This window comes from Mustela putorius, unplaced genomic scaffold (genome assembly GCF_011764305.1).
Source record: "Mustela putorius furo isolate JIRA1106 unplaced genomic scaffold, ASM1176430v1.1 tig00000910_pilon_pilon_pilon, whole genome shotgun sequence".
NCBI classification, from domain to species: domain Eukaryota; kingdom Metazoa; phylum Chordata; class Mammalia; order Carnivora; family Mustelidae; genus Mustela; species Mustela putorius.
Window position 1 is genome coordinate 83998 of NW_025421513.1, and position 26248 is coordinate 110245.

General features: G+C 48.4%; 1 protein-coding gene across 1 annotated transcript in view; it reads left to right on the forward strand.

The window, feature by feature from the left end:
• LOC123393629 (protein Shroom2-like) overlaps nucleotides 1–26248 on the forward strand; it is a 48813-nt gene that overhangs the window by 20942 nt on the left and 1623 nt on the right. Inside the window, exon 5 of the mRNA XM_045086218.1 lies at nucleotides 13–110. Coding sequence (XP_044942153.1) covers nucleotides 13–110 — 98 coding nt within the window. The remainder of the gene's footprint in view (nucleotides 1–12; nucleotides 111–26248) is intronic.

Sequence of the window (26248 nt, forward strand, 5' to 3'; positions counted from 1 at the left end):
TGCTCTTGGCAGGAAGCTGCCATCGGACCGCAGCAGTCCGTGGGGGACACTGGTGAGCGCAGAGAACGTTCCTCCGCAGTCTGGGCCGAGGAGGGACAGCCCCATCCGAGGTAGGTGAACTTTGGGTGTAGGGTTGCGGAGAGGACGTGTCGGGGGTAGCCTTCTTTGTGGCGGCTGGGCGCCAGTGAGCATGACAGGGCATGTTTGTGGCCAGAGCCGGACGGGCCGCCAGCAGCTGTGGATTGCGGCGTGCTCGGTGCGGGCGGCGCGTCCTAGGCAGAGCCCGCGGGCCGGCACCACTGCCGGGATCAGGTTCCCTGGGCCCAAACACCTTTGGGGCATCCTCGGGGTGCAGAATGGCTGCTGGGTTTGCTGGACAGCAAGCTTCTTTATCTGGAGACGATGAGAACTCTGGTGTCGCATGCGGGAATGGAACGCTTCCTGCAGACCGCGGGATCAGGGGTGTGCTGGGCCGCTCGGGCAACAGGTCCACGTTGGGAATCACCCGGACGGGTTGTCAGGAAGGAACAAGCCAGGTTTTCTCAGCGGGGCTTCTTTTCAGCCTGAAAATAGAAACGAATTCCGTGGGGCCCTCAGAGGGTCAGAGCATCTTACGGAACGGTGGATGCCCGAGAGCAGGGCGTTTCCGGGCCGTGTGCTGTACGTAGTTCTAAAACGCAGCCAGTGTGGCTGTTCAGCTGTAGTGAGGATGGATGGATACGTGGATGGACAGACAGACTGTCATCTCGCCCTTGACACGCGTGAGGAGGGAGGGAGGGGAAAAGCGTAGATGCTCTAGGACCTGTGGGGTCCCCTTATTTTAAAAGGGCTGATAGAAGCATGGAAATAAATGTACACAGTTGGGTCAGTGGATTTTTCCGTTGCTTTGAAGAATGTCTAGTGATGGGTGTGATATTCAGAACCTCATAAGGTTCAGGTGCAGAAATATCCAATTTAGATGTTTGCTTTTAAGGGCCTTCTATAACGGGCTTTAGTTTCGTTGGGCTGTAAACTTGAGTGCTGTTGGCTGTAAGCGAGAGTATCCAGTCTTTACGCAGCCCCGCGGGACAAGAGTGGCATTTTGTGTAGGAGGTCCCTGCAGTTCACCGTCTGCGTGGCTGAGACCAAGCCTCCCCGGCTAAGAACGAACGCCGGGCGAATCATGCACCTACCGCACGCAGCCATTTCTGAGAAACACAATCAGCACTTTATTCCCAGAGCTGCTGCGTGAGTCCGCGCCCAGCCCCAGCTGTCCCCGTCTCGCCCAGCCCGCTGCCCGGCGCTGCCACTGTCACGTCACGAGGGGGCTCAGAGCCCTCTCGCTCGTGTGGATGCCGCGTGTGTCTGTGCACCTGCCCTGGGCACGGCCCTGCCACCGCGGGGGCGTAGCCCCTGCTGTGAACGGAGGCCTCCCGGGCAGCCGGCAGCAGCCCCGTGGGTGCATGCCGGTGCATGTGCGTGTGCATGCGTATGCACGTGCTGTCAGTGGCACTGTCAGTAGCCACAGGCTCACGAGCAGCAGCAGGGGGACCACAGGCTTCCTGTATCCCAGCACGTGCACGAGCTCTCCGAAGAGAAATTGGGACCGGAGCCTTCTGCTTTCGCGCTGCACAGCCGGCGATCTGTAGAATTGCGTGTGCGTTCAGAGGGTGGTGAGGCTCCTTGAAATTCCAGAACAGAAAGCCATTTTCCTCTTTTCTCACAGAATGTTTGTTTTTTCACGTATCGGTAAGAAATCCTGTACCTAAAACATGAAATCTGGGAATAAAAGAAATGAAAATTCAGGTCAAGGACTGTCTCTTTGCCCACTGCAACCGAAAGCCTGTAATGCAAACATTTAAAGACGCCTGATGTTTTGCATAAATTTAAAACAATGTAAATGTGTATAAAAAAATAGGAATTACTGAGGCACCTAATCAACTCAGTCAGTACGGTGTGCAATTCTTAATCTCCAGGTTGTGAATTTTGAGCCCCATGCTGGACACAGAGATTACTAAAAAAATAAAATCTTAAAAAAAAAAAAAGGATTACTGATCTGATAAGTGGTACAGGATAGTGAATGGTTTTTGTTTTTGTTTTTTGAAAGATTTATTTATTTATTTGACAGAGATCACAAATAGGCAGAGAGGCAGGCAGAGAGAGGGGGAAGCAGGCTCCCTGCTGAGCAGAGAGCCCGATGCAGGCCTCGATCCCAGGACCCTGAGATCATGACCTGAGCTGAAGGCAGAGGCTTTAACCCACTGAGCCGCCCAGGTGCCCCAGTGAATGTTTTTCATTGTAATCTGCTGAGACAACAGAATAGCATGGAGATAAGAGTTACCTGTCCATTCACATCACATGGAGAACATTTTTGTGAGGTTCAAGATTCTGTCCTGTGTGAAGATACGGAGGACAAAGGTTCTGCTCCCAAAGGACCTCACCATGTCAGAGGGAAGGCGAGACACCAGTACTTACCGTGAAAGTCATGACACATAATGAGAATTTTTGTAAAAAATTATGTGGTGCTTCCGAATCTTGGCGGAAAGACGGCGAGATGACTTCTGCCTGAGTACTGGGCAAGACAGGTAGTGTCTGATCCGAGAGGAGGCCAAAGCCAGGAGAGCAGATCCCACTGCGTTTGCTTACTTATAACTTTTTCTGTGGCAAGCAGCCCCCCTTTACCCACCCACCCCCCGGCCTCACCCCCCAGCGTCTCCTGTTTTCTCCCAGGTTTTGCACCAGCTCTCTGAGCTTAGTCATGACCGGCGGGAGTCTGCTTCCTGCCAATTCCCCCTGCCCCGACTGGGGTACCTCATAAGCTGGATGGAGCAGCTCGCTCGGGCTGTCCTAACCAAATGCCTCAGACTAGGCAGCATCGACAATGGGAATTTATTTTCTCAGTCTTCTGGAGGCCAGAAGCCTAAGATCAAGGGGCAAAGGGTCAGCGGCTTTGGTTTCTTCCAGGGCTTCTCTTCACAACTGGCACATCGCCACCTCCTTCTGGTGTCCTCGTGTGGCCTTCCCTTGGTGTGTCTCTGCCCAGTCTCTTGTAAGGACACCATTGAGACTGGATGAGGATTCACCCTGATGACTTCATTTTACCTTACTTATTACCTCGTTAATAACCCTGTCTCCAAATAGTCACATTCTGAGGTCCTGGGGATTAGGACTTCATCTTAGAAATTTTGGGGGGATTCAGTGACTCCATAACCCTGGGGAGAATCTCCTTTCTGCCTTATGCCTTGGAATCAGTGTGTCAGCTGCCTCGGTGCTTTTGGGAAGTGTCATCCTGTCATTGAACTGCTGAGGTCACACCTGATGTGGGGGCATTTGAAACAAAAGGAAGAGGGAGGCTGCCATGCTCGAGTGTGGCTGGTGAAGAGGGGAGTTCAGCTAAACCTCTCTGGAGGGCTTTTGGGGGGCACATAACCAAGCCTTGCTGTTGCAGGCACCTTGTGATTCAGTGATTGCCCTGTTAAGCGTCCACCTTCTGAATATGTGGCCGTGGTGTGAGGAGGTGGGGACTCGGACACTCACCTGGGAGATGTATGCGTGCACCTCTCCTGCTTCTCACAGAGCCACCCCTACGCGGTCTGCTGGTCTTCCTGCCTGGATGGCTGCTAGAGCCTCCGAACAGAGCAGAGATGGCCATCCTGTCTTTGCTGCTCTGGCACCCCCTGTGCAGGACTCCTATCTGAGCCACAGTTTCCCTGGTCACCTTACTGCACAGGGCAAGGCTCACCTCCCCCTGGGCAACACATTGCTCTCTGAGGAGCTCTGCTTTGCCTCTCTGAGATCAAGTTAAAGCCTTCTTCATCCAAGCTTTCATCATCTCCAGGCTGGACCATGCCTGATACCTCCTTGCTGGTCTTGGAATAGAAATTAAATGATAATTGTCCCCATTCTCAAACAATGCAACAGCTTCTGGTTAGACTTGGAATAAAATGCAAGCGCCTGACCATGACCTGCAAGGCCCTTTGTGGCCCTCTTCGGGGCAGCCTTTATCATACTTTCCTTTTCCCATCCAGTCCCAGGACTCGTTGCCACCTTTCCATCCCTTGAACAAGCCAAGTTCATTTCTCCCTCCGGGCCTGATGGTTATTTAAAGGCTGTTCTTGAAATACCACAAAGCCTACCTCGCGACACCTACCTAGCAAATGGCAACTGGGTGTTCTTGCTCAGCTGGGGGAGAGGGCCTTGTGTAAGCACAGTGACTGGAAGGTGGATGGACCAGTTGGCAAGTGGATGAATGGAGATATTTGTGGGTGGTGGTGGGTAGATGAATAGATGGATGGGTATCCACCCAACAGCCCTTGGTTCAGTCCTTGGTTTTGGCAAATAATGATCCGTGTTGGTACATTCCATGTGCTAAACTTTTATGTAACAGTTTAGTTTACACAACAGGAAGGGAAATGGGCTTGTCTTTCTGTCCTGGCATAAATTCAGAATCAAGACAAACATGTCAACGTGCATTTATGTGGTAGTGGCCTTGTTTTCCAGCATCCTATTTTAAAGCTTGCAAGAAAGCTAAGTTGTGCTGTGGTCAATTCTTGCTCTTGAGTTTGAGAGTTCAGTGAGTACTGTGTTCAGGGAGGCTCTGGTAGACCAAGGGAGAAGGGAGATCTGGGGGTGGTGGAGCGCGGTGGCTGTGGGTGCTGGCAGGTTCCATCTTCATAGCTGCCTTGCGGGCATTTCCACCCCCGCCTTTGGGAGCTGCTGCCAGCGGGCTGGCACTGACCTGCAGGCTTGTATCTTGTTGGGACAGATGAGCGAGGGGGAGGAGAGTGAGAATATATCCCGAACCGCAACAACATGTAAAATTGAATCCGTATGGAATCGAGCTCGAATCCGTATGGAATCGAGCTCGTTAGGGAAGACGTGGTGCTTCAGTATAAAATTCATAAACAAACTAAACCGTGGGGGGTCACCTTCCTCTATGTTTTCCCTCAGTGTGTGCAGAGGTGAATGCAAAGACGGATTTGTCAGTTAGACAAGCTTCGTACAAACAGATTTAAAAGTAAGAGAGACTGTCCAGCCAAACTCTGCCCCTCATTTGCGGCTTTCAGGAAGACATTTGCTTTTCCTGGCCCTCAATTAGCTAAGGGGCAATTGCAGCTTTCCATTCTGAACTGCTTACAAAGCGAGCGCCGGCGCAGGCACAGACTAGGCGACACTCCCGCTGGGACGTTTTGCAGGGCGGAGCCAGCCTGAGGCAGAGCCCGCCCAGGAGGTGGTGGCGGTGCGACGAGTGCTAGTCGACCTGCCTGGGACCTCCCTCCGGCAGAGGAGGACAATGCCGGGCAGGGGTGGTGGGGGCCGGGGAGGGAGGAGGGGGTGTGACTGCAGTTCTCCCTGAGGCTGGGAGAGCCACGTGGCTTTACCAACCGTGGGATCGGGGCTAGAGCCCGAGCACACATTGGCTTCCAGGCTGCTCTGGCCTGGCGGCTTCACGTTATTTGGAAAGCGGCGTGTGTGGGTTACAGGGCTTGCGGCTGGGGCGGCTGGAGGGAGCCGGAGCCCGCACTGCAGGAAGAGGCGTGCGGGCGGAGGGCAGGCGGTACTCCGTGCGCCGAGCACTGGGGGGCGGCCCCGGGGGAGGGACGGAGACGCGAACGGACCGCAGACCCAACTTCCGGGTTCCGGGTTCCGGCCTCTCCAAGAGCTGCAGGCGGAAGGCAACCTCGGCCACCGGAACTGCGGCGCTCGCGTAACTTCCGGCGCTCCCCCGGGGAGACCGTGTAGCCCCATGGGCAGCTGCGCCTGCGCCCGTGGTGGACGCCCGAGCTGGCGGGTCAGCCCCGGGACCGGACAGCAGGCCACGGCCGCCGCTTCCCAGATGGAGAGCCCTCCGCAGCTGTCCTGATGCATTAACCCTGCGCACGTTTACCCTTTATCTCCTCTGTCCACTTCACAGCTCTCTTCAGAGCTCAGGCCCTTGTCAGCCGGCCTTGGTTGAGTTTGCACCTAAAGAGACTCATCCGTGTTTCTGCCTTTCTCCAGAAATCCACCCAAACACACCGAGACCCGTCTCCTCTCCATTTTTCCAGCTGTGCTGCTCTCTCCTAGGCTGTATTTGAGGGCCGAGATGGCCCGGGGAGCACCCACTCACTCAGCCGTTCGGCTTTCCACACTCCTTAAATTGCTGCTGTTCATATCGTCAAAGGCATTGGCTAAGTCCGCTCTACGTCCTTTGAAGATAATCTTTGTTGCCTTTTGACTTTTGTGCGCTCTTCTGGTTGCTAGCGTAGTTAGGTGCTTTCCATCTTGGCTCAGGAACCAGGCTGTGAAGTATCCCGCCTCCAGTTCCTGTTCTTCCACTGGGACTGAATGTGGCGCTCTACCGACTATTAAGTTGGCTTTCTTGACATGAGTGGGTGAAGCCAAATGTGTAAAACCTCCGTGATCAACCCATGTTTGAAGTATATGCACATCTCAGGACGCCTAAGTGGAACTGTCCCTTAAGCTTCCAACTCTTGATTTTTTCTCAGGGTGTGATCTCTGAGTCCGGAGGTCCAGCCCCCCTCCTGGGCTCACACTCAGTGTGGAATCTGCTTGAGATTCTCCTTCTGTCTCTGCTCGTCCTGCTGGTGCTCTGTCTCTTTCAAATAAATAAATAAATTTTTTTAAAAGATTTTATTTATTTATTTGACTGACAGATCACAAGTAGGCAGAGAGGCAGGCAGAGAGAGGAGGAAGCAGGCTCCCTGCTGAGCAGAGAGCCCGATGCAGGGCTCCATCCCAGGACCCTGGGACCATGACCTGAGCGGAAGGCAGAGGCTTTAACCGGCTGAGCCACCCAGGCGCCCCTCAAATAAATAAATGAATCTTAAACATATGTACATCTTATCCATAAATTGTGTTCCCTCCCTTGCAGAAGGTACAGCCTATGAAAGGGCATGGCCATGTCCTCCTAGGATGGTAATGAGACTAAGCATTGAGCAAAAGTGGACATTCTAGAATAATGGTAGACTGCAAACTTGCTTCACAGAGAGGGGCAAGGTTTGGGCAAACAAGGTCATCAGGGATGACACAGTAGGCGGCTGAATCCGTGCATTCCTTCTACACTTGCCTACCCCCAAGGCACCTTCAGTATCTTGCATTTTTAGAAACTTTGGAAAGGAGGCACCAGATGCAGGCAGCTACTTTGGGGCCAGGGGAAGGCAGCTTAATTGCAACAAGGTTTTCCTTTGTTCTTTTTCCTTTGTTGGTGTTTATTTTTATGTTAGAACTCTGAAATCATTGTGTGTGCTGAAGACCATCAGGGAGTGTCAGGCCCACTGATGCTGAGCTCCCTCACAAGGTGCCTGTGAGGACTGGACAGCCACCTGGTTCTCTGTTCTACCTTCTCCCCCTTAAAATCCACAGGCTTGTAGATACCTGTACACAGGGCTACAGTGGTTCGTCTTTGTCTGTGAGGTTACTCTAAATTACTTACCTTTTTTTATGGGATTGTAATGATTTATTTAATAGTAAGACTCACATAACCTAAAATTTACTATTTGAATGTGTATCATTGAGTGACACTTAGTATATTCGTGTTAGGCAGCCATCACTACTATGTAGTTCCAGAACATTTTGTCACCCCAAAAGAAAATCACCTACCCACTGAGACTGAGCAGGGATTCTTGAACTGACTTGACTTTCTTTAACTTGAAAGATAACTTGAAGTGGTTTTCTCTGTGCATCAAGAATATGCCTTACTCAAACACGGTCGCCATCAGTTGGATGGGAGATGGATGTTTGGCTATCAGAACTTATTTCCCAGACTCAAAGTATTAAGTGGTTGTCAGATTCTTGCAGCTAGTCCCAAGTCAATTTAACACATAAATTTGCTGACGGTCCACACATCTGAATTAAAAAAGGAAAACAGGTCTGCAAGTCACCTGTTGCCCTTAAGCAATCTAAAGTGCATCCAAATATTTCTTTTTTTTTTTTTAAGGATTTTATTTATTTATTTGACAGAGAGAGAGAGATCACAAGTAGGCAGAACAGCAGGCAGAGAGAGAGGGGAAAGCGGGTTCTCTGCTGAGCAGAGAGCCTGATGTAGGACTCGATCCCAGGACCCTGAGATCATGACCTGAGCCAAAGGCAGAGTTAACCCACTGAGCCACCCAGGCGCCCTGCATCCAAATATTTCTAAATCTTTGTTAAACCCCCACGTCCCCCAAGAATTCATAGAAGACCACACAGAGCCAGGAGCATGTCTTATGTCTGTGCCCACACCCCCATCCCTAGTAGCGCTCTTTCCTCCCACTCCCAGTACAGAAATCCTCACCACCTCCACCAGGATTCAGAGGAAGGGAAGATGAAGGAGGACACGGGCATGGATTGCGGCAGTGGTAGCCTGAGAATTCTCTCTAGTTCAAGTTTTCTCAAACAGCATTTGCAGCATATTCTTGGGAATATGCATGTTGTCCTCGTGAGTGTAATTTTCCATCTTTGTTTCCATATTAACCCTTAAGTTTATAACAGGATATTTTGATGGTTTGCAAGACCACACCTGGTACGTGCGGCAGTGTCTCCTTGCCAGCGCTAATACCATCGCTGTCCCCGGCTAAGAGGAAAGGATTTGTCCACACTCTCACGCAAACCAAGCTCTGTCTCTAGATGAGGGAAGAGACAGACAGGTGCCAGTCTCTCAGAGCTCTGTGACCTGTCTTTAGAAGAAAAGGGATGGATGAAATTAGTCCTTCTGTGGCATCTGGGAAACTGCAGTAGCTGAGATTGGGGACCGCAGGAGAAACAGCTCATTCCTAGGAAAACCCCGTCACTTGTCACGTTAAACATTTGCTTTATGGTTTTGTTCTTATATAATTGTAAGTGTGTTTTGTATTTCCTAGCCTAAGAGATGTGAAAATAAGGAAAATAAAATGTTTTGTATTTAGACATATTTCACAATACAGTAAAAATAAAGCCATACACTGCATGATTCCGTATGTAGGCAGAATCTATAGAAACAGAAAGTAGATTCATTTGCTAAGAATTAAGGGTTGGGGGGAATGGGAATGACTGCTAGAGTTTGGTATGGAGTTTCTTTGGGGGGTGATGAAAATATTCTGGAATTAGATAGTACTGATGGTTGCATAACTGGTGAATATACTAAAAATTACTGAATTTTGTATACTTTCATAGGGTAATTTTATGGTATGCAGTACCATAATAATGGTACCAGTTTTTTGTTTTATTTTTTTAAGATTTTGTTTATTTATTTGACAGAGATCACAAGTAGAGGGAGAGGAGAAAGCAGGCTCCCTGCCGAGCAGAGAGCCCCATGCAGGGCTCGATCCCAGGACCCTGGGACCATGACCTGAGCCGAAGGCAGAGGTTCTAACCCACTGAGCCACCCAAGCGTCTCTTAAAGATTTTTATTTATTTGACAGAGACACGTATCCCTGTCTTTGACATGGACCATTTGTGCGCTTGAAGAATTCCACAAATAAAAAGGGAACAGAACAAGATAAGTACCCTAGCACTTCCATTCCAGAAGATCTCTGTCCCCCAGCCTCTCAGGTAGTCTTGGTCAAACCTTAAGCCCTTCCCGAATCTCTTCACCTAACGTGGCATGCCAGACTTTATAGCCTGAGGGTGCCTTCCCTACCCCACGCCACCACTGCAAGGCAGAACATCACAAAGGAGCTGTGGTCAGAACTCTCTACTCCCACGCTGTGAAGGAGCCACGGCCACGCCTAGTTGGGTGGACAGAGTAAACTCCTGAAGTCCAACTGCTGCCCCGGAGACAAGTAAAACAAAGACAAGAGAAATGGATCTTATTTTTGCAAGAGAATCATAAAAAGCCTCTCTATGGGGCGCCTGGGTGTCTCAGGTCGTGATCCCAGAGTCCTGGGCTCGAGCCCCGCATCAGGCTCTCTGCTCAGCAGGGAGCCTGCTTCCCCCACTCTCTCTGCCTGCCTCTCTGCCTTCTTGTGATCTCTGTCTGTCAAATAAATAATATACTTGACAAGTATTTCTTTTGTTTTTTTAATACTTATTTTTTTATTTGACAGAGATCACAAGTAGGCAGAGAGGCAAGTGGAAGCAGGCTCCCTGCTGAGCAGAGACATCCCCCCCCCATACGGGGCTGGATCCCAGGACAGCAGGACCATGACCTGAGCCAAAGGCAGAAGCTTTAACCCACTGAGCCACCCAGGCGCCCCTAAACATAGCTTTTTTTAAAAAGCTTACTTGTTTTTTATAAAGCTGTTCTTTTTTTAATTTTTACTAATTTTTGAAGATATTATTTATTTATTTGACAGAGAGAGAGGGATCACAAGTAGGCAGAGAGGCAGGCAGAGAACGAGATCACAAGTAGGCAGGCAGGAAGAAAGGGGGAAGCAGGTTCCCTGCCGAGCAGGGAGCCCGATGTGGGGCTCAATGCCAGGACCCCAGGACCATGACCTGAGCCGAAGGCAGAGGCTTTAACCCACTAAGCCACTGAGGCACCCCTACGACAAGTATTTCTAATGTAAAGTCTCCAAAGTATTAAAATAGCACAAGCAATGTAAATGACTGTCTTAGATCCCCTGATAATTATGCCTACTGTAGTAAACATGGGTGTATGAAAACCCAAATTACTAATCTGAGTGTTGTAAAAGTGCTTTCTCTTTGGAAATAATACACTGAGGGCATTCTTTAAAAGTCCTCAAGCACAGGCAGCCCGAGGTGTTGTTTCCCAGTACCTTCTGTAATCAAAGTACCCAGTACTGCGTGCAGTGGATGGCTGGGTTTAGGCCCCGGTGGAGGATATACAGAATGAGCCTGGAACATCTTGTAATGCCAAAAAGTAAGGGAGAACTAAACCCAACGAGCCCAACAATAAGGATATGTCAAAGGGACTCAGAGCTTCCTGTGACCGGAGTTGAAGCAGGTGCAACAAAAAAATAAGTAGTGTTAGATTATAAGCCTGTGTATAAATTAAATATTCCTGAGTCCATACTGATCTACATGTATGATCGAATAAATAAGTGGAGAGAAAAGAGACCAAAAAATTCCAGATAATCTGTGTAGATCCTCTGCCTTCGTGGAGGTGTATGGGTAACCTCCTTCCAGAGAGGGCAGAGTGGCAAGGAGGAGGGAGAGAAGGCGCTGATGATGGAGAAACTGACCGAGGCTAACCCCTGCCAGGCGATGCACGGAGAGCAGCTGCATTGACAGCCTGACCTTTGAGATCCTATGAGAATGGCACTTTTTACCTTTGTGATTTCCCCAACATCTGTAATCATATAGATAGATGCTTATAAATCTATAATCTGACCAAATCTATAATCCTGACCAAAACATCAGACTAATCCCAGTCGAGAGACATTCTGCAGTGCCCGACAGTGCTCCTCAGCGTTGTCAAGGGCATCCAGAACAAGGAAATTCTGGGAAGCTGTTCCTTAGGGGAAGCCAAGGAGATGTGACAACTAAATGTAATGTTCCCTTGACAGGGTCCTGGAACAGAAGAAGGACATTAAGTAAAAAAAATATCTGAATCAAGTGTGGACTTTAGTGAATATTAATATCCCCAGATTGGCTCATTAATTGTAACAAATGTTACCACACTAAGGTGTAAGGTGTTAACTGTCGGGGAGACCAGGTGTTGGCTATAATCAGAACTTCCTTCTTGTAATTTTTCTGTAAATCTGAAAACATTCTAAAATAAAGTACTCATTTAAAATTGTAATTTTAATCCCAGGGTACTGGGATCGAGCCCCGCATCGGGCTTTCTGCTCAGCGGGGAGCCTGCTTTCCCCCTTCTCTCTGCCTGCTGCTCTGCCTACTTGTGATCTGTCTCTCTGTGTCAAATAATAAATAAATAAAATCTTTAAAAAATAATAGGGTGCCTTCATGGCTCAGTGAGTTAAACCTCTGCCTTTGGCTCAGGTCATGATCTCAGGGTCCGGGGATCGAGCCCCACATGGGACTCTCTGCTCAGCAGGGAGCCTGCTTCTGCCTCCACCTGCCTCTCTGCCTACTTGTGATCGATCTCTCTCTCTCTCTGTGTCAAATAAATAAATAAATTCTTTTAAAAACCATAATAAATAAAAATTGTAATTTTTTGAGATTTTTATTTATTTTTTTTAAGATTTTATTTATTTATTTGACAAACAGAGATCATAAGTAGGCCGATCCCAGGATCCTGAGATCATGACCCAAGCCGAAGGCACAGGCTTAAACCACTGAGCCACCCAGGTGCCCCGAGATTTTATTTTTAAATAATTTCTACACCCAGCGTGGGGCTTGAACTCAGAATCGTGAGATCAAGAGTCCCATCTCTACTGACTGAGCCTGCCAGGTGCCCCTAAAATCATATTCTTACAATGCATGTTGAGTTATTCAGTCTGTAAATAGCAGGAACATGCCTTTTGAGCAGTGAGTGTGGTGAAATACCTAATCAGCCATCAGATTCTTACCTGATGTGTGTTAACCCTGCACTAAGGGTTAAGGTCACCGAGATGGCCCGGGGCAGATGGTGCCCTTTCTTAGGAGGAGGATTATGTCCTTAGTGGAGTAATCAGTGGAGATGAGAAGTTGTAGGAAGAATGTAAGCTTTGGGGTTGAAGACACAGGTTCAAATTCTCGTTCTTCTTTTCACTGTGATTGCATCAGGCTACCTAAGTTAATAACCTCATGTCCCCGGCTGACGAGATACCATAGCAACCTTCCTTGCAGACTGCTCTAAGTGCTGACTGGGTATAACATTCAAGCTCGGTGCTTAAGATCAAGCAGGTGTGGAAAAAAAGGAAAAGTCGCTCTTATAAATAGAGCCGTAATCTAGGACATACTGCAGGGTAGCCTGTGTCACTTGATTAAATGAGCAAGGCTCGGAAATCATGAATTCAGAAGAGGCTGACAGAAGAAGGTTGAAAAGAGAAAACCGGTTCTGAAGGGTAAGCACAAGACGGGGAGGGCTCGGGGCTCTCAGTATGGGAAGGGGCTGTTAGGGACAGCGGTAGGGGGGTGCTTTCCGCTTGGGGGGTGGCACTGAGGTCTTGGGCTGCTTTAGGAAGGGAGGGCAGGGACTTTAAATACGGATCATTGTGAAGTGACAGGCTGGTAAGTCACAGTCAGCCTGTGACTTCTTTGTCTTCCTCACTGAATGCTTTGCACACAGTAAAATTCCGGAAATACTTTGTTAGTTGTTTGCTGGATTATGTTCCCAGTGAGTGTGTAATAAACCCAAAAGGACAAATAGGATACAGATAGATATAAATTAGGCTATTCAGTGGGACTTTTTTCTTTCATTTGTTCCATCTGATTTTATAATGGTTGGATTGAACTGTGTATCACACATACTATGTGATTAGCATAGTTAAATAGTAAAGCTGCGTGAAATGTGTTCTGTGGGCTTTCCTCTATTTTCCCCCTTTTTAAAGTATAAGGAGGAAGACACCCAAGGCTTTTGGGGTTTTAAAAAGGGCAAGTCTTTCGGGGGTCTAAGCATAGAAGCCTTGGGAATGTTCACCCTGAGGCCAGGAGGAGTTGTTTGAGTCTCGGAGGTTAGAGTTGACGGAGCCTGCGTGAACTTGTCCATCACGAGGCGGCAGGCACAGACAGGCCAGCTGCTGTGAGCGTGGCTTTGAGACTCTGTGCCGGAGGCAGCTAGACCCAGGGGCTGCGGCAGAGCGCGGCTGCCGGTCCCTGGAGGAGGCGGACCGCGGCGTTCACGGCCCACCACCACCCAGACGGCAGTGAGCGGGGAGCCGGTAAGCACCTCCTGCATTTGTTCGTAAGGCAGCTCACCCAGGATGGGACTGTCGGCCAGCCCAGCATTTGTAGTTAGAGCGTTTCTTTTGTCCTCCTGTCTTTAAAAGCAGGTTGTCAGCTCGCAGTGCAGTGGGGTAAGATCTGAGGAGATCTGCAGAGATCTCCCTTGTTTATTGTTCTGCCTGAAAATGAAGAAGAATGCAAATCAGGGTCCAGTTCCCAGCTCGAGCCTGCATGCGTGCACGTGTGTGTACGGGCATGTTGCGTGTGTGCCACTTGTGTGCAGATAGATATATGCACATTTTGCAGCTTTGGTCTCTGCAGTTGGCTAGAAGTGCGCTGAAACTAGAAAGCAGTGCCTTTCAGTCCAGCGTTCCGGGCTGCAAGTCGTCGTGCAGGTGTGAACGGTAGCCGTGGCATGTGGGAGCCTTGCTCCACGTGAGAGCTGCAGACCTCTGCCCTCCCTGCGGAAGGCCAGCGTTGCACAAGGATCGTGTTCCTTGTCTGGCCTTTTCTTTTTTTCCATGCCAGTAAGAAATTAGCATTTTCATGACTGAGACCCTGACTGCTGATATTGAAAGGAAATTGGTGAGTCAGCCACATGGAAAAGGGGCAGTTGGCGGGGGGGGGGGGGGGGGGGGGGGGGGGGGGGGGGGGGGGGGGGGGCAAAATCAGGTGTGCATGTTGAGTCATGAAAAAAATGCTCTGTGGGTAAATTCACACATAGCCTGATTGCTAATTGCAGTGAAAACATCTCACTGGAGAACATGGAATCAGTGTGGTTCTGGGTGTTTTCCAGTTCTTAGATTTTGCTCTCTCATGTGATAGTGACAGCTGAGAGGCATGTCGTCTCTTTACAGGTTTCAGCAGACATGTGCTATGAATCTTTTTTTTTTTCTTTGACCTTTTGTATCATAAAAGAAACATCTGTGGCCGTATTTCTGATTGATGGAAATGCTTTGCCTTTACTGATGGAGGCTTTTGTGTGTGGAGGGAGGATGCCATTTTCTGAGAAATTGCTGCATGTGTGTGTGTGTGTATCTGTGTGTGCATACACACGCACACACACGCATCTGCTGATGGGTCTGCATTTACGGACTCAGGGTAGCAGTTATTTTAAAATGCATGTGTTTAAAAAAAATGCACGTGTTCGCGGTCATGCTGGTGAGAAGGAAAAAGGAAAAGGAGTTGGAAGAAAGCTTTTCAGAAATCTGCCTGACAGCATTTATAATTAAATAATTAGAGACCCTTACACATTGAAGACTTACAGAATGAATGAATGAAACATGTCACATAAAATATTGGAAAATTTGGTACGGATTGGCTGGCCGGCTGGCCTTTTTTCCTTGCAAAACAGAATCTTTGAGGGGCTATTGTCTGAATATTGTTTATGATTACATTGCAGAAAAGTATTCCACAGATGGTAGGGAGAGGTACATCTCTACACTGGCTTTTTGTCATGCGTGGTGGTGGAAAAACATTCTCTGTCTTTTTCTTTCACGTGTGCACACACACTCACACCCCTTAAATAAAAAATGTGCAGGGTATTCTCATAGATGCGTGAACAGAATAGACTCAGAAGTAATTTTTTTAGAGTAGTACCCAAAATAACCACATATGTTGGTATGATCTGTCTGGGTTGGGTTCGGCGTCTCCTGCCCAGCCAGAGAGACGTGACCCTGGGAAGCGCGTGTTTGCTGCTCCTTGTTCTGCTCGAACTGGCTCCTTCCCCAGAGTGCACCTTTGGATTTCAGAGGTGTATTGGCAGCTAATATTTCATGTGGCCTTTAGAATGCATTTGTTTCACTTTTAATGCTTGTAATTCTTTGCCTCGTCTGTGTCTTAAAATTTCAGAAGATTAAGGTGGTGAAGTAGCAGAAACAAGGTCGCTGTTTTGTGTCCACTGGGCCCATCTGTATTTTGCTGGTTAGTGGCCACTAGTGCTTTCTAGCTGGCTTTTCCTAGATGGTCAGGTCCTTTCTGGGAGGCTTACACACATAGCTGGATGTCTGAAAAGATCTTAAGAGTTACTGAGTTTTTCGCCTTAAAAAAAATTTTGCAGGGGCGCCTGGGTGGCTCAGTGGGTTAAAGCCTCTGCCTTCACTCAGGTCATGATCCCGGGGTCCTGGGATCGAGCCCCGCATCAGGCTCTCTGCGTAGCAGGGAGCCTGCTTCCCTTCCTCTCTCTCTGCCTGCCTCTCTGCCTACTTGTGATCTCTGACTGTCAAATAAATAAATAAAATCTTTAAAAAAAAAAAAATTTTGCAGAATCCCTTCTGTTAATTTTTAAAGTTCACAGAGCGCCCCTTCCCCACATATATCTTGGGTCTTACCACATCGCATGTGGTGTTCATTCTACGTAAACAAAGTGGGCCTTAAGTGACTGGATTCACAGAGCCAGTTCGTGGAGAGCCCATATATGCACTTTGGCTGGTTTTTCACCTGGTAGGGTTCCTGCTGATCGATACCCCCCCACCTCTGATGTTGGAAAGGTCCTACCGGTGAATACGGGCTGAGCAGAGATCGTGGTACATGTTGCCAAACCCCGCCTCTTGCAAACGTTCGCGGCCCACGTCCAGCGTGCTGAAGGTGCAGTGAGAAGGAATCCCAAGGTGGTCTCCCAAGGGGGTGTGTAGTATCAAGAACCCGTCATCAGACAGAGACAGGGGATGTGTGTCCCAACCCCATGTGGGTGTAAATTTGCAGGTCACCCGGGCTTTCTGATCCTCCATTCCTTTGTCCATAACAGCAGGCATTTGGAGTCACTGATTTCTAAGGTCACGTTAAGCCGTAATAGCGTTTCATTCTCAGGGAGAGAAGCCGGGGACTTGAATTCCCCCTAAGGTCACCCTCCAGGCCCATAGGTCACATTGTCTGACTCCCGTGCAGCCAACACTCACATGAAAGAAGACGTAGACGTGGAGAGGAGACACACACGCGTGGAGTAGCTCTGTGATCCACTTAGAGGGAACGGGCGCGCCCATCAGCAGCCTGCACTTCGCGCCGGCCAGCTTGCCAACACCGTGGCAGCACCCCGGACAGCTAGACCTGCCTCGGGGCTGGGCGCCAGCACCCCCACAAAGTCAGCGGCTGACAAGCGAGGTGCTCTGCGGGGTCACGTGCATACCGAGTGTTACTGAATGACTGTTACGGAATCTAGGCAGTGGGCCCTGAAATGTGCTCAAAGGCAACGAAAGGTGGAGTAATTAGAAATTCTAGGAAGGTGTTTAACACGGATATACACATGCATGTGTGTGTATATATGTGCAACACACGTGCACTCACGTATGAGACACTTCATAGAGGTATACAGTCTAGAAGGTCAACTTTTACGTACAATAAGTATATCAAAAGCCTATTGGGTAAATCACCCATTTCCAAATTTGGTTCAGGCAAGTAGCAGTAAGTAGACGCTCTCCTCGGGTGTGAGATTGTAGAATTTCGGATCACATTTAGTTGTTGTAGGAGGAAGACAACGCAAATGATTTTCTCTTCAATTATGGGAAGAATATACTATTATAATTCTATTTTCATCTTTTTTTTTTTAAAGATTTTATTTATTTATTTAAGAGACAGAGATCACAACTAGGCAGAGAGAGAGAGGAGGAAGCAGGCTCCCCACAGAGCAGAGAGCCCAATGCGGGTGTCTCGATCCCAGGACCCTGGGATCATGACCTGAGCCGAAGGCAGAGGCTTTAACCCACTGAGCCACCCAGGCGCCCCCTATTTCCATCTTTTACCAAATAATTACCCCACATTCAGAATGGCTCCTTAATTTCATGAGCTTGACGTATGTTTTTTGAGAGAATTTTTACTAGTTTGGGACGCCTGGGTGGCTGTTTGTTAAGCGACTGCCTTCAGCTTAGGTCATAATCCCAGGGTCCTGGGATCGAGTTCCTCATTGGGCTCCCTGCTCAGCAGGGAACCTGCTTCCCCCCTCTCCCTCTGCCTGCTCTCTCTGCCTACTTGTGCTCTTTCAAATAAATAAATAAAATCTTTTAAAAAAAAAAAGAATTTTTACTAATTTGAAGATTATGGCTCCCTAGGTTGTAAATATATATTAAAATATTTTATTTATTTATTTGAGAGAGAGAGAGAGTGCACAAGCAGAGGGAGTGGCAGGCAGAAGGAGAGGGAGAAGCAGGCTCCCCGCAGAGCAAAGAGCCTGATGCAGGACTGGATCCCGGGACCCTGGGATCATACCTGACCCGAAGGCAGACACTCAACCAACTGAGCCACCCAGGCACCCCTACAGTTTGGTGGGAGGTTTTTTTGTTGTTTGTCTTTTTTTTTAAGGATATATTTTAAAATCTGCTATGCTAATTAAAACAACCTTAGTAAAAATAGAAGGAAGTTCTATATATGATGCATGGCATTCTGAGATACGAGTGGCCAGTAGAGGTCCGGTGAACTCTTTGGGTTGTCTCTAGTCTTTCACAGTTACAAGTAATACTGTAGCAAACATCTTGTAAAATATTCATGGTCCGGCAAGCTAATTTCCTCAGAATAAAATTCTAGATCTGGAATCGCAAGGCAGGCTTTTGGGAAATATGCCCAAGAAGCCTTCCATGACATGTGTACTATTTATGCCCAGTCACCCAACAGCCTAGGACAGTCCTGCCCTTCCCACAACCGTGTCCATAGTGGATGTTTAAAAAATCCTGTGACTCAATAGGCAAAAATGTTCATTTGTCCATCTGTCCTTCTTGCCTTCCAGTGGGCTCCATGCCCCTGAGATCAAGACATGAGCTGAGATCAAGAGTCAGACGCTTAACTGACTGAGCCACCTGGGCACCTCCTAGTTATTTCATTTTTAACTTGCATTTTCTCAGGAACTAGCAAAGTTAAACTTTGTGTGTTGCCTAGCCATTTGTATTTTTTTTTTCTCTTGTTCATTACTGCTCACAGCTTGTGTTCATTTTCGTTCTTTTTCCTGTAGGGCATGGGGACTTTCCTTCTTGATTATTGTTATTTAGGTTGTAGATAGATCTGCTGTGTGCTTTTCAAACATTTACGGTTGGTTATAGTAGGTTTTTTCCTTTTTCACGTACTAGTGTTGATCATGTCATTGCCCCTAGCTGGTGGCTGTGTGCAGTCCATTCCCATTCTGCTGGCTCCTGGCGATTGTGTGCTGGCATTTGCATTCCTGCTGTAGAAAGCATAACCATTTGGGGCTCTGTGGGCATGAATTTCCTATGAGCTGTAGACCGCCACCTGCAATATTCTCCGGCAGGTTTGCAAAAAAGATAAAACTGCTCAGGCAGAGAAGAACCCCAGTGTTTTAGGAGAACGTCTAACGTGGTGTTGCAGACAGAAAGCAGGAGTCAGAGATGAAGTCTCCAACCTAGCTCAGGTTAGGAAACAAGAGACTTGGGCTCTTGGGGCCTCACTGTGCTGGAAATGCTGAGTTGTGTCTGTCATGCTTGCTTTCTGCAAATGGAGGTTAGTAATAGGGTCATCTCTGCTGAAGAATGGAAAACGTGCTTGGCTTCTCAGTGCTCCAGGTCCGCGGAGGCACAACCACCAGACCTCCGGGTATTCTAGCATTTGCTCATTTGAGCATTTGTCCATGCTTGTGTGTTTCTCCCTTCTGTTTCCTCTCGTTGTGATGCGTTTATGTTCATTTTCGTATGTTCCAGTTGTGTGTTTTCCTTTGATACTTACACCCTGAGTGGTCTAATGTTTTGGCGTGGTGTATGTCAAAATAAAGTCATTAGAAGCCATATAACTATAGACATAAACAAAGTGGGAAGAGCGAAAGGCCACTCAGTCGCGAGTTCCTATTTTTTATTACGGTCCCCACTTTGTTGAAAAATCGAGTGACTTCCAGTGGCCTTTCACGGGCAAGTAAGCATAACTGAAACCGTGAGCCGCTTATTTCTGCGACATTCTCGGCGGTGTGACGTGAAATTGGAAGAAGGCAGGAGCCCGCTACAGAGAAGAGCCAACGCACGCAGTCCTCCTCTCCTTTCAGACCAGGGAGCAGCGGGAGATGCTGTCCCAGTTTCTTCTTTTCTCCGCTCCCCCGCACGCTGGCGTGCGCATGCGTGGGTGTGCGTGCCTGTGCGTGCGCATGCGTGGGTGCGTTTGCGCCTATGTTTTCATTGCCACGAGACAGGAAGCAGCACAGTCTTCAGAGGACCAATGTGTTTCTGGTAATTGGTCTGTATTTCTGTGGTCAGGCACCAGAGAGCCTATAAAATTGAATCAGGCTCAGAGAGAGTCTCCCTCGAAAGCTCTTCTCTCTCTTCTTGGGGAGAATAATCCGTAACAGACTACCGTGAGCTGACCGTGATTGCTCACGGTTCCAGAGGCTGGAAGTCCAAGACGGGAGGGAGCGCAGCTGATTTGCTGCCTGCTGAGACCCGCCTCCTGGCTTGTAGAGGGTTGTGTTCTCGCTCTGTCCGCTCTGTCCTTAGGTGGGGGGGGAGAGTGGAGAGCAAGGCAGCAGGCGTTCTCGTGTTTCCTCTAGAAGCACGCTGTCCCATGGCTGAGGACTCTATCGCCCTGACATCATGACCTCCCAAAGGCTCCGCACCTCACACCTTCCTGTTGAGGGTGGGTGTTAGCATGTAACACATGGATTTCAGAGGGACCCAGAAATAAATGTAAATGCTGTGATCTAGAGTAGTCAGAAGGCGCAAGAAAATCAGCCTGCCAGCCTTGTCTTCCTCTCCCCGCTCCCTTTCTCCCTGTTACCTCCCTGAGTCTTTGTTGAAGGCTGCTGTGTGCCAGGGACAGAGGTGGGTGCTGGCATTGTACCCAGGAAGATCGATAGTAAATGAAAATAACATAGATGAAATAAGAACAGTGTGGGGACAAACACATTAAGTCCTTATGGGGGTTCAGCGGAGAAGGGGTTATGTTTGTCAACAGGTCTGGGAAACGCTCCATGGAAAAGGTTGCACTTCATTTGGATCTTAAAGAAAACAGGAATGGTGTCTCTAGGGCATCTCCTGAAGAGTGTGGTTCAAAGCGGAGATCTGGAAACCATGAGGCATCGATGGCAGGGAACGGCTCCTGTCCAAAATGTATGTTGCAGGAGTCCCTGAGGACTCGTAAGTGGCTTGGGAAGGATCATAGGGGGAGCCTAGAAGATCAAGACTGCAGTCTGGCCTTGATTTGGTGATGGTGAGAGGAGACACTGGAAGTGTCCGGGGGGAGGACCAAGCTCTCTAGTTTTCCATGCTAATTATGACAAAAATGTGTGTATGTTGATAAAGTGTGGTAAATGGAGGAAAGAAGAAGGTTGGAAATGTCCATCATGGGGGATCTGTCACATGGAATACTTTATTTCACAATCTGGAAAAGTTACTGTAGGATGCCTTTGCTTTCAGAAAATGTAATTTGTGAAAGTTGTGGTTAGGTTCCCCCTCAAATTTATTGAAATGGGGCGTTTCCCTGTCATTTTAGTAGTGGGGGGTTGGTTTGTAGTTCTAAGACAAATCTACATTTGCCTGAAGTAGGCTCTCCTGCCAGATAAGAACACTGAGCAAACTCACAGTGGTTTCAAGCCAGGCCATGATGACTGCCTGAGAGCAAGCAGGAACTTTCTGGGACAGTGCAATTCTATTTAGACTCAGCTGTGGTGGTGAACACACACAGCTCTGTACATTTACCCAGACCTCTGATGGCTTGAATTTTATGGTATATAAACAATACCTTAATAAAATTATGGTGTGTGGGGGGAAGAAAAGAGGTGAAAATGTTTTGTAATGTGAAGAACTCCCAAATCCATAGCGAGATTCTAGGAATTCAAACGTGGTTTTAAAAATTTTAGTGGGTCAGAGGAAAAGCATGTAGATCTGGGGCAAGAATTAAGGTGAACTCCAATTCATTTATTGCTTGTTACCTGTGCTGCAATGCTTGTAGTAGCATTTAAGTTCCTTACTAACAACAGATCATACCTCATAAAAACTTAAGCACCGGAGATGTTCCCAAAACTACTATTGAGATGAATGGAATGTCTGCCATCATAAAATATTGATCTGATCCGATTTTTCCTTCTAACTGCTTCTAATGATTTCAAGTGACAGTTTGTGACACACTCCACTCTGGTTCACATGCCGTTGGTCACAAGAGACTGTTGCTCCCATCAGTAGCTAAAAAATGCCCATAAAAGTTATAAAATCATAGCTTTAAAAGAACTCAACAGACCCTGCTCTTGGTGTAAAGAGCTCTTCTCCGCTTTGGTATTCCATTCTCCTCATATGTTCTTCATAGTACTTTTCAAAATGAGCTTGAGTTTTTTAAGGAATTAATATCTGCCTTGCCCTCTAGACCAGGGTTTGGTGAATTACAGCCCAAGAGCCAAATCCCCTGGGCTCAGGGTTTGAGAACTCTTTCTGGGTGGAAGATTAAGGATCAAGGATTGGTTCCTCCGCAGCTGGTAGCCAGGGGCACTTAACGTTGCTGTTTTTTCAGATGACGATAATCTAGTTTTAGAGCGACATGCCAAGCCGAGGACTAGGCTCAGAAATAATTGTTAATATTCATATCAAGTGGTTAGGAAAATGGGAGATATGGAGGTGCCTGGGTGACTCAGTCATTAGGCATCTGCCTTCAGCTCAGGTCATGATCCCAGGGTCCTAGGATCGGGGCCCACATCTGGCTCCCTGTTTTTTCAGGAGACCTGCTGCTTCTCCCCCTCCCAGTCCCCCTGCTTATGTTCCCCCCTCTCTCTCACTCTCTCTGTCAAATAAATAAGTAAAATCTTTTTTTAAAAAGGGAGGGGAGAAAAATGGGAGATACAGAATTGGGGAAGGGAGAGTCCCATAGAGCCGAGATTCTCCACGCTGGCAGAAAATCCACATTGCTGGAAGGCTTTCGCTCAGATACAGATTTGCAGGCATGTGTGTCCTCATCAGCCCCTACCTCTGCCAGGCCTGGCTTCTGGTGGGGGGGGGTGGTTTAGAAGAGCTTAGATTTGTATGTCTGAAGTCACCCCCTACACTCCTTTAGAATGCTCTGGAGAATTGGAGGGTTGGGTTCAGGAAATAAAATGAACCAGGAGTGCAAAGTGGTTGACCCTAGAGGGTGGATACTGGGGGCAGACTGGATGTGCCCTCCAGTATCTGGTGGAAATGGTCTTCCTTAAAAAAGCTTTAAAACCAAAATATCAGACGAAAACACTGCCCTGCTCTCGTCCATGAGGGCAGGGTTTGTTCTGGGTGAGAAGGAGGTGAGGGGTTGGGGTAAGGGCAGAGTCTCAGGAGGCTGCGTGTACCTGCAGCATCACGCTCCTTTTTACAAACCCGAGAAATAAATATGGATAGAGTAGCATCGCGCCTGGGAGGATCAAAAAGCCTGGACCATTGATGACCTTGTCCCCATCTTCTTTAGATGGGCTTCAAATCGGTAATAGCGTCCCATGCCCTGTGGAAAGAGCTATTCAGGGCATCAGAAGTCAGAGGGGACTTTTCTTTACCCTGTGTCTCTCATAGTTTGCATTTCGTATCCTGCTTCCTTTACGTTCTGGTCAGACATTGGTTGACACATGCTGAGAGGGGAGTCCTGGGTGCTCCACGTGTGGCCTAAACCAGAGCACCCGAACCTCCATCAGAAGAGATGACCGGTCTCTACTGGGCCATGGGGGGACTGGTGGCATTTCCGGAGGACACAGAAGACTAGTGGCGTCCTGCTGAGTCACCGGGTCAAACTCGCAGTGCAGGCTGAGTGCAGTCTGTGGCCGGCCCGCTGAGTGACGTCATTTGACAAGCCCCACTCGCCCCTGCAATCCTGATTTCATCAGTTCGGCCACTTCTTAAAAGAAAATATCGCATTTGGTATCAGGCTTGCCCACACTTTGAACTTTGCGCAAAAACATATTTTTAGGACAGCCAAAAACAGAATGCAAGGAGAAAACACAGCTAACAAATCACATGCAAATGTCATTTTCATTCCATCTGTCTGAGCTTTTGATTCTAACTGGCCTGGAGCTTTGATTGACAGAAGGAATTTGCATGATTTTTCCCAAGTGTCACATCTTGGAACCAGGAATGAGGGTCTCTAGCCATTAAAAAAAAAAAAAGAGGCCTGGAATAGATTCAAAACAGGTGTTCTGAAAACAGAGCTGGATACTTGCTGGGCCGTCGCAGATTATAATCTCTAAATATACGTGTTTTCTGTGATTGGATACCAGCCCTACCTGAAGTCTATGCTTGTACACTCGGTTTTGGATCATCTGTGAGTGGAATCTCTCTATGAATCCGTTCTCCACTCAACTACAGAGGACATATCCATCTTCATTCTAAAGTGATGTTAGAATCACAAAGAGAGAGCCTATTTGGGATTGGTGGTGCAGAGAGAAAAACTTTAGTGGAGACGTTACAATAAAGAAAGGACTGAATCAAAAATGATTTCAGGGCTCCTGTCATCCCGCAACATGATTCTCCAAGACAGAGTTGGAACAGGACGTAGGGAACTTGCTGTCCCCATCGTCACAGGCATATCTGTCTGCTCGACTGGCAGATCCTGTTTTGCATGCTTGGAAACTGGGATAGGACAAACCAGACAGCCTCTGACCTACAGGGGTTCACCATGGCTGAAGTTCTGTGCTCATCTGGCCTCTTTCAGAAAAAGAGCGGATGGTGCCACCATTGCTGGGTGTTCGTGCAGTGTGAGACGTTTTCTAGAGCATTTCTGTGTGGTCCTTAGTGAATCAGTCAGTTGATTGGTTGATGACCTCTCTGGCGCTCTGAGCATTCCCACACCTTGCCCGTCATCTTTCCCCACATTGTTTGGCCTTTGTGGGGTGCTGTGTGGACAGAAGACCTTTCTGCCTGTGCTTCCTCGAGGTGATACGTGTCTGTTGGGATTTCCATGGGGGCGGGCGGGAAGATGAGCAGGACGCCGGGCATTCCTTCGGGAGACTTGGACTTGCGCGGTGAGCGTCCCGTGCGTGCGCAGCCTTGTCTTGTCTGCTTCCCTGGTGGCGTTGTTATTCTTCAGACAACCTGGCTGGTTATGTTCTGCACAGATACAGGGCAGACAAGCTGTGTTTTGTTTTGTTTTTAACATTTTATATTCATTATTATTTATTGAGGGAGAGAGAAGGAGTGAGAGCACAAGCCCAGTGAGAGCAGAGACTGAACAGCAGTCACTGGAGAGTGAGACCTGTCCCGTGCTGGGGGCGACCAGGAGCCAAGGGCCTGTGTGATGGGGAGCAGAAAACTGGGACCCAGACGGACAAATCCAGGGCTGCCACAGGACTTGTCATGAGCAGGTGGAGTCTGGAAGTAAAAAGCGGCTTCCTCTCCAATACGGAAATGGCATTTAGACGTGGGCCTGGCCCTCTCCATACCCAGATCAAAACTGCCGATGTGAGAGCAGTTGGGGGGCGGGGATTTCCAGAGCATTTGCTGTGTATGTGTGTCTGGATGCGTATATCCACTATCTTTTTCTTTTTGGCCCTTTGGTCCTCTCTGCCCTGTCACTGGGGGTGTGGGCCACTGAACAGCGTTCACCATGGCCTTTCCTCAGGCGTTTCTCTCCCAGGAGAAAGGATGGCGCGGGCAGGGTCCAGCCCCGGAGCGCGCGGCAGGGCTTGGGGAGTCTGCGGTGCATGGAGCCCGCTGGGCCTCCCCCGTCCTGGACCCACGGGGAGCAGTGTTCCCCTTCGTAACGTGTCATTAGCATGTTCTGTATGACAGAGAGCTACCGACGCTGCACGTGAATTCCTGGGACGCTAAAATGCAGCTGCCTTTTCAGTGTGCCTTTGGATGGCTTGATGCACTGCTCTGGGAATATCCGGGAGCAAAAGTCTTTGATGCTTTCGCTGACGGATCCTTCAGACATCCTTATTTTCTTTATCTGTGGCTCTTACTATCACCATTGACTTTATACTTGAAGTGAGAGCCCAGCAAAGGATGCCCCACAAGGGAGACAGAAGGGAGCTCGTGGGACCTCGTGCCTGACAGAAGCCGGGACACAGCCCTTGGGCACGCTCTGTGCAGCCGATCTTTCGCTCTGAGTCCTTATTTCCACATCTGCGAGTTCTCTTGTGTTTCTGGGAAGACCTCTATAGAGAACCCACGCTACAGATAACATATATCGATAACATGTTAAATGTGAATCCACATGCACTTGTTAAATGTTTAATTTATATTTTAAATGTGAATCCACATGCACCTAGAATCTGGAAAGCACTTAGATTTAAGCAATACATTGTAGCTAAATTGTGTGTGTCTGTGAGCACCAGCTGCTTTCCTGCAGGTCTGCGGATGCTGTATTTCAAGCATGTTAGTAGGAGAGGAGAAAAGATGCAAATGTGGCTCAGCTCTTTGAAACGAAATATTGGGGAGGCACTTGTGAATTGTCGTGAATTAAACATTTTATGGTCTTCAGAGGCACAGTGGCTGGATGGCAGGGAGACCTAGGCATTGCGCCCCCAGGTCAGACCCCCTCCGCAACACACACCTAAGCCATGAGTTGCACGTCTCGCATTGCATTCTCAGTTCCACGGGGTTTATTTTAAAGTGTGATTCGGCAGCCAGACAGCTGCTCAACTCTGTTCTGCAAACATCCGTTGCTGTGTTCAAGTTATTTTGAAAAACTTCTAGCTTCTTTTAGTGTATACCTGATC